The 8,801-nt window shown below is 38.9% G+C and overlaps 2 protein-coding genes across 2 annotated transcripts; both read right to left on the bottom strand.

Moving 5' to 3' along the window:
• Positions 1-382: 382 nt before the first annotated feature.
• fabp4a (fatty acid binding protein 4a) lies at positions 383-1,898 on the bottom strand. The gene is given in 5 exon segments (XM_008422048.2): positions 383-630; positions 1,096-1,197; positions 1,353-1,528; positions 1,630-1,819; positions 1,821-1,898. Coding segments are annotated over 5 exon segments (582 nt in total). The 5' UTR covers positions 1,884-1,898; the 3' UTR covers positions 383-579.
• Positions 1,899-2,570: 672 nt separating this feature from the next.
• Positions 2,571-6,340, bottom strand: mrpl53 (mitochondrial ribosomal protein L53). Its single transcript, XM_008422047.2, has 3 exons — positions 6,218-6,340; positions 5,437-5,549; positions 2,571-2,894 (listed from the first exon to the last, which is right to left on the bottom strand). The coding sequence occupies exons 1-3, from the start codon at positions 6,310-6,312 to the stop codon at positions 2,788-2,790; spliced, it is 315 nt and encodes a 104-aa protein (XP_008420269.1). The 5' UTR covers positions 6,313-6,340; the 3' UTR covers positions 2,571-2,787.
• Between the last annotated feature and the right edge of the window lie 2,461 nt (positions 6,341-8,801).

Genomic DNA, 8,801 nt, shown 5'->3' with positions numbered 1-8,801 from the left:
GTAGTCAGGTTCAATCAGTACCACCGGCTTGCCTTTCCTGTCATGGGAAAGTTGTCGCCACTTGCAAAGGGAGGGGAAGGGATACCCAGAATGCTCTTGTGCACCACACAGCTGCCAGTAAATGAGCAATGGGAAATGTTCAGCCGCCAAAAAATATAAAATTTCCCCACACAATCTAAAAAGAGCTCACATTCCTTTGCATCCATGCAGGATTAAAGTTTTGACCTTTAAAGGGAAAAATAAAATCCAGAAAGTGTCATAAACCTTCAGCATGTGGAAACACTGCCTTTGGACTTAAATCCAGCAGAGAACTTCTATTCAAACATCTCCCAGCATTTGAGCATCTCACAACGTGACCTTAATTAAGACTCGACGACAAAAAGACATTTGGACAAATTCTCAAGCTTTTATTCACAAAATCCACCCCAAGAGTTTCAAACAAAAACCCAAGGTGGTATCAAGATGAGGGCAACGAGATACAAAAAGCAGACTTTGGCAACAATTGTACAGAGAGCAGGAACATGCCATTTCAGTTTGGGAGCATGCTCATTGAACTGAGCCGGTCATCCAGGATCAAAGTCACTCCTTCACGTACGTCCTCACAGCCACAACATCTCCCATTATGCATTTCTGTGGAGAGAACGCAGACAGGTTATCTGGAGCAAGTCTTTAGAAAGTTATGCAGAAGGCGATGCCAAGGAGAAGAGCGGGGGGAAAACAAGATTTGGTATGAATTTCTATTACCATGCTCATTTTGTGTGGCAAAATTGAATTTCAGCATTTTAAGGGGGGCGGGAAAAAAATGCTTGTTAAAATTCAATTTTTGCCTTTTCAAAATACAGAGACTAGGCGAGTCAAACCTGCTCTTAATATACATGGAAACAGAAATTAAAAATTACAAGATTCAGATTTCTGCTTTGATAGTGAGACTCAAAAACGTCCAGAAAGAATCCCACAGTTCTTCCACGTCGTCCAAGAATATAAAAGCAATCGTATCTTACAACTTCAGTCGTTTGACATCATTTCTCTGCAACATGCACAGTTTTAAGTATTAAGGCGGGTCTTCATTTGCTTTAAAAAATAAAATACATTTACCGCCACGAGTTTTCCATCAGAGATCTCCCTCTCGATGTTCGTTTCTTTCCCATCCCAACTCTGTTTCTGAATAAGCTTGCCGTTGTCCAGACTAACCACAGTCTGCAGGGCGAAGAAGAGGGGAGAGGGACACACTGTTAAACTCCAGCATTGGGGGTTACAAAAAAAAAAAAAAAAAATTAAGAAACTACAAAGCTGCAAGTTGTGACTCCTTCCAAAATCCAAATGTTGAAGTCGTCAAGACCCAACAGACTAACCCTCGTCTTCCGGTCATCAGCAGTTGTCTCATCGAAAGGCTCGTTAAGCTTGAATTTGACCTCGGTAGTTTTGAAGGCACTCTGAGACTTCATGCAGATCAGCCCCTGATCATCCACGCTCATCACGAAGTTAGGCTTGGTTCGGTTCCCCACCTGCCGGGTGGCAAACCCCACACCTGCAGCACGGAAGGAAACATTTGAATAAAATTTTCGGGGAAAATTCAGCGACTTCAGTATTCATAAAGGACCCGTTTTGCCTAATTTAATAAGGGCTCACCCAGTGCCTTCATGTAGTCGTCAAAGTTCTCGCTGGAAATCATCTTCCATGTTCCCACAAACTGGTCAACCATTGTCGCAGTCTTTGGTGTGATTATCCTCCACAACAAATCGTAACTTTCTCTTGACCAGTATGATGAACTGGTCAGGCAGTGAGTGCTTTTAAAGGGCCAGCTCGCTTTCCCCCCCCCCTTCCTCCCGTAAACGCACGTGAAGCCAATCGCATCCCTCTATGTCACAACACAAGTCAGACATTTAAATAATTTAAGTCCCGCCTCCGATAATCCTAACCTTTTACTTGCAAAGCTGTCTTTTAAATCTGACTATTTTCTGTTGTTTGTCCTACGTTCGAATCTATCTCAGAAGGATTTGAATGTATAATTTAAAAAAAAATCTGAAAGAATTCAACAGTGTATTCTCACATTCTCATAATGTGAGAATCTTAAAGTGAGGAATAATACCTGCTCACTCATATTAGGCCAATACTGACTACCAGAAAACAGGTGTGGAGAAATCAAACAAACAAGATACAGGTGATGAAAAGGAGAGAGCGAGAGAGAGAGAAGTTCAAGTTAAGAAGCAAAAATGTGTTTCAAAAGCTTAGTGGGAAGTAAAGTCACCACCTGGGAAAATGTCATTCAGGTTTGCTTATTTGTACAACGCAATCTGTTTTATCCAGAGTATTAGCTGCTAACTGTGAGGTAAAGGACAAATATACAAATTGATGAATGAATGGACAGCCGGATGGATGAAATGACAAATGGAGGAACAGACATTCATGCAAACGAATGGCAAATACATTAAAAGTCTTGAAAATGGTTAACTTAATATTATATATATGTCTGATATATGATAGTTGTGTTAGTTTCACCTGGATTGTTTTTTTTTTGTTGCTAAATTTCATAAAATGTTCAAACAAAATGTTAGATTCGACTGACTCTGTACTGATTAATGCCAGCTTTATTGCTCGAAACAATTTTAACCGACTGGTTCGTCGCTCACAAAAAAGTATATCTGAGATACAAACAAAATTCACAACGACTGTAAAGCAATTCCACCATAACTTACAAAAGGAGTCACATTTAGCTAAACATATTGTTTTATTGTACATTTCCAAGATTGCACACGCGTATAAATACAAACAAACTGAAACAGGCGGTCATTTCTTGCTCTGTGGGTCCTTGTCTTTGCAGCGTGACTGAAACGCACTCAGCATCTCGCGGCAAGTCAACCTTTCCCCCTTCATCACCAGCCTCTCTCCGTCCACTGTGGTGACAAAAAAAACAAAAAAATAAACAGAAGACACAATGAGATGACTCAGAGGAGGCGGCACTGTGTGAGGAGTGAAACACAGGGAAAGTTAACTCTGAGCAAATGTCAAGCACCACAAAAGAGACTCTGCTGACCTATGTCAAATATTTGTGTACAGAAACGTGCTGTAGCTCACGCTAATCAAACCACCAGGAACTAATTGACGTATGAAGTGTTTGTTACTGACGGCAGATTATAAGTCTTCTCAGAAACTTGGATCTATTCAGAATTTTTAATACGAGGGTTTGGACTCGGATGCAGTCGTGTGAGAAAACTAAATAAAAAAATCACAATACCCTGTAGCAGTCTGGATTTTTCTGATATTCATTGAGGCAATGCATAGGGAGAGCAGTAATTGCTCTTTTGGCCATTAGATAACTGGTTTAACAAAACCACTGTTACACCCAGGATTAGTGTTGCAATTTCAAATGAAGCTTAATGAAAATTTCAAAATAAAAGCCTCAATAATCCTCTCAGGTAAGTGCACCGTCACAGGACACAGGTGCAATAATATTAGCTTTTATTATATTTTTCCCTCGACTTACTTATAATACTAGATTAGAAGATGATAGAAGATATAATATTAAAATGTTTTCAAAATTTTGCTAGGGCTGATGGTTTTTTGTCAGGGTGACGCTGGGTGTCTCACAAGTATAGAAACTCTGTCTCCGGCATACTGTCTGACAAGAGAAAGCCAGCACAGGTGCAGATAATTAATTACCATAGCAACGGGCCCCAGACAGAGGCAGTGAGTAGTCTCACAAACAGGCGCAGAGACAGGTCTCACAATGCATTGTGGTTAGAATACATATTTCCTGTGACTATTCATATTTTGCTTACATAAAATTATTATTTCTCAGAATTTTTGTGTGTGAATTAAAATCCTTAGTATAAAACTTGAAAAATTTCGAGAAATAAACAATTACCGACTGTCTTTATTCTTTTTTTTTTTATTTCGGACCGTGAGTAAGAACCACATGTGCGAAGCTTATAGTCGTCATTGTGTATGGGGTTCAGTAATAATACTGTTGCAGTGAACCAGGTCAGCCATAATATTATGGTGATAGATCTGGCAAGAGCTCCAGTCATTGTACTTTGTTGTAGAACCATGTCAGCACGTCAGTACCGCTCTGATGTGCTCCTGGGCAAGTACAACTGTGCAATAGCTAGAATGCTGGGTATAAAGTGATGGGCACTCTTTGGCAGGCCCTGGTTAAATTTCTTCAGGAATTTTCTAGTTGGATACTTAATATCAATTCAGGTGCATACAGACAGAGAAAAACTGAACAAAAGAGCTTTCAGTAAAATGTAACGAGAGCACAATTTCTCGTGAGAAATAAATCAGGACATCCGTAGATTTATTCACATCTACATCGGCTACAATTACAAACGGGCATAAATTTGCCGCTTCGCATTATGGACGAAGGTCACAGACGAAGGCCGTTTAAAACCGGCAGTCCGAGGAAGTTCTCACGGAGAGCAGGCTGAAAAGTTGTTGAAAAGAAGTTTCTAAAAACGATAAAATGTCGTCGCAAAACATAGAACAGAGTCTTAATGCTGCTGTTACATTAAGAAAGAAGAAGAGTTCACTTTTCAAGGGAGGAGAGCAAAGATGAAACATTTACTTTTTACCATGAAGGACAAACTGAAGTTTACCAGACAGAGACCAGGACTTCAATAATATTGTTAAACTTTCCTCAGACTTTCACTTTCAACCAAAGTGAGTGTAGGGATTCACTAGCTGTTAGGGATTGGGATGTCCTAATAACTTTTTTATTAGCTAAGAAAAATGTGTTGATTTTATAATAATGAGGACAATGTTTTTTTTGTTTTTTTTCGTGGTTTATAAGAGCTTTGTTTACGGAATAAAATAAAGAGATCAGACATCAATATGTGAGCCTTTCCAAATGTAGCTTCTCTGCATTGGTTGCCCATGAAATAGACGAAATAACTCCCAATTCTTCTTCTTAAATATAATATTTAATTGCTCCATGTGTTCCCAAGAGGCCAGATTGCTTTCAGCTCTACCTGTTAAAGGGGGGAGTTTCCTCTCCACTGTCACCACATGCTTGCTCAGGACAAAGCAATGCTGCAAACTCAAGATCAATGCTTCGGGTTGGACTTCATTATGTAGATAACTTTATTCCAAATGGCATTAAATGATCAGCTTTAACTGTATTGTATGATTGGGTTGTCTTGGAATAAACCGGACTGATTTGAACTTAATTAAATTCTATGTTACTGAATATAAATTGTCTTTGTCTTGTCGTGGCTTAGTGCTACAATCATCTGAACTGGGCAGTCCAAACTGTTAATAAAGTTTATTAACATGTCTATGCACATTTAGAAAATGTAATCATAACTTATTAGACTCTGAATTTATTATGATGTTCCTTCTGTTGAGCAGTAGAACATTACCTAACAGATCAGATCCCATTGATATTCAACTGGTACTTGTTGAAAAAACAGCAAAGCTGCACATGGCCCGATTTCTTACCATATGTTACGTCGATTACCGGTTCCGACTTGTCGTGTTTCACCACAGAAATCACCTCACAGTTCATGTTGGTGGAGCGGGCCTTCGCTGAACCCACCAGAGCCAGGAACTCTCTGAAAAGACAAGCAGGCATTGGGGTCTTTGAGTCCTCCACATCTGGTGCATTAAACCTCATCAGTATGTTTGATAAATGAAGTCAATCCTTTAAATGACAGAGACATGCTGCGCCGACGCTGGTTCAACACTGGCCTCAATTTTAAAACAAAAACTATTATAATAATTATTATTAATAAGAGGGGGAATAATCATTAATTATAAAATCTGAATGTTTCATACTGACTATTTCCTCTGAGCCTGACAAGAGTGGTTTTAGGAAAAACCATCAGATATTAGGAGACCTTTTTTACTATTAAAGAAAGAAAATTGAATGTGGAAAATCTATACAAGAAATCTAGACTTACTTATTACATCTATTAATTCATGTCTTGAATTTTACAACTGAGAAATACATATTTTTGCTTTCGAGCTCTTGACTGTGAACTGCCAGCGTTATACAGGTGCATTAAACAAATACAATTAATAAAAAGGGTCAAATTAATAAAAAAGGCAGCTTCAGATTTTTAACCCTTTAGAACAGAGAGAGGCAAATCCTGGTTCTTGATGGCTGGTCTTCGTTAGTATCTGCTATTTTCTCACTAACAACAACCCTGCCATTATTACACAAAATGTACAAAACAACGGCATTATAACACAACAGTAACGCTGAGCGGAGGTTCCTCACCTTGTTGAGCGGACATTGGACTCGAACGGACAGAACTGGATGGTTATTTTCTTGACAGCTTTCAACAACACGGTACTTTTACTGGTGGCCGCCATGTTTTCTGGAATGGTGACGTCTTACCTCGACAGGTAGTGAAGCGTCTAGTTGAAACCACTAGAGGGCGGCAGAGGATGGGAAATATTCCAAAGTGAATATTTCCCACTTTGGGTCTATTAATATAATATAATATAATATAATATAATATAATATAATATAATATAATATAATATAATATAATATAATATAATATAATATAACTTTTTTAAAGTATAACTGCTGACTAATTTGTGTCCTATCTCCTTCTCAGGTACGATGCCATTTTTGTCTCACAGGTTATTTTTTCTTGCACATTACAACACATATATTCACTCATGTACACTATGCACCACTGATTTCACTCTCTATCACACTTCACACACGAAATTTTGATTTATTAGTTAATTTGAATTAAATAAATCAATCCCAAAAGACTGGCAGCAGGACTCAGCATTAATAGTTTGTGGCTGTAATATCTCACAGAGTTCGTAGAGTCTTGCAAAGTAGTTCAAATTCAAGTTTGTTGGATTTTTTTTTTTTCACTTATTTCAGCTCATCTATTTTCACTGCACAAATCCAAATTCAATAAAGACAAATGCGGTTTATATTACTACTGATGATTTCAGACATAATTTTGTCTTCCACATACAATCAATTTAAATCAATCTGCATCTTTACAGTTCAGTTCCTAAAGACTTTTCTCAACTCTATTATGACTCACAATTTGCAAAGTAGACACTGACAGACAGTGCATTTATTTATCCCTTAGACAACCAGCCAACTAGCATCTTCTTACTTAAAATCCAAGCAGAAACTTAGAGCAGACTATGCATTTGCTGTTGCTGCTCCAATTGATGCATATGCAACAAGCACCAATTGAATACATACCCAGTTCAATTTAGAAAAAATTCACTTAGTTTTAAAGAGAGCATTATGACCCAGAATGAAGGAGTGGCCAATGAGCTGCAGAGCTCATAGCAGAAACAAAAAAAATGTGGAAGTATTTTTATTTCTTCAAACTGTTTTCTTCTTCCATACTTACCCAGACCTATGATTTTTTTTTTAAACTTATAATTGATTTTGCATCCAGACTTTTCCATATTGCATTTGAGCTCTCTGTCGATTTTTTTTTTTTCAGCATTATTTGGGCAAAATGTTGATTTAAAATACAAAATGATACTGATGGAAAAAGCAGAGTTTTGTCCCTGGTTATACGCCAAAACCCATTAAAGTAAAGCCCAGAGGCAAGCCGACTGTGGCTCTTTGCTGCTATCATCTCCGTTTGGCAGAACCGAATCACATTAGAGGGCAAACGAGCAACAGAGGGAGGGGGGAGGGAGGGGGTCCGTCAGGAACTGAGTCAATAAAGGAGGTGCTACTCTCCAAACAGACAGACATAGAGGCACATCTCATAATCAAAAGGACGAGAACGATGCACTGCCTGCAAACAGATTAAAAAATAAAAAGACACACTAATCGGTTCCTTGCATGTTTGGATTTGCAATGTTGGTCTTTTGTTTTCTTTTTCGCCACACAACTACAGTAAATGTGATCTCAACCTCGTCTATGACCTAAGAATGACTCTTCGGTGATCATATCTTTCATTTCTTATAAATGATCTTGTTTGATGATGGATGACCCAACTTGTCTGCCCATTTAACATTGTTCACCATTGCATTCTCACTTCCTGAAACTCTCCTGGCTGTTTAGGGGATATTTATAGGTCCTCTTGTTTTTCAGGGCGTACGAGGAGCAAACGTGTTATTCTCAGCTGAGCACAGCCCAGTCTTACACAATTTGTCCCCGACTTCAACACGCCTCGAGTCTCTTTCCTGAGCGGCCAGCAGTCCGAGCTGGCCTCTGACAGCCGGGGTACTCTAAATTTAGACGTAAGGCTACTGAAAGGCAGAAGCATTTCCTCTACACACCCCACATGCACCACACACACACACAAACAGCAAGCTGTTGTAGGAAATGTACTCTTTGCGCAGGCAGTAAGAAAGTGGGGGAGAGGCTGCTGAGAAACAATGAATGCACAAGGGAATGTTTGACCTGAAAGGAAAACAACTTATTGTCTTGGTGTAGAATTTCATCCACCGCGGTCTCAGTCTGAGCTTAAAGATTTGCTTTTAATGGAAGCAAATGCATCAAACAGTTTTCTTCGTGTGCGTGTCACTGATATTCCTGGGAGTTATTGCAAAAACAATAAAAAATAAAAGGTTACAACACTCCCTCTCTGTCATACCGCAAAGCACGTCAGCTTTTCCTAGTAGTTATTCCCTCTTCAGGTTAAATCAGGAATGCATCTGCACTGTAGACATTAATAGCCTGAGCCCAGGTGTTCCACATAGAAATACCACAACCAGAATAGGTGCTAAGCCCCGGAGAGTTCTGCAGTAATGTTGCTGTGCTGCGTTTATTGTATTCATCACTCAAGTGTCTACTTCTTTTGAATCACAAGGGATTTTCTGCAAGTATGCATCCAAAAAAGAAAAACTGAATTATACGT

This window comes from Poecilia reticulata, linkage group LG11 (genome assembly GCF_000633615.1).
Source record: "Poecilia reticulata strain Guanapo linkage group LG11, Guppy_female_1.0+MT, whole genome shotgun sequence".
Classification (NCBI taxonomy): Eukaryota; Metazoa; Chordata; class Actinopteri; order Cyprinodontiformes; family Poeciliidae; genus Poecilia; species Poecilia reticulata.
This window is presented reverse-complemented; position numbering and strand designations above follow the sequence as displayed.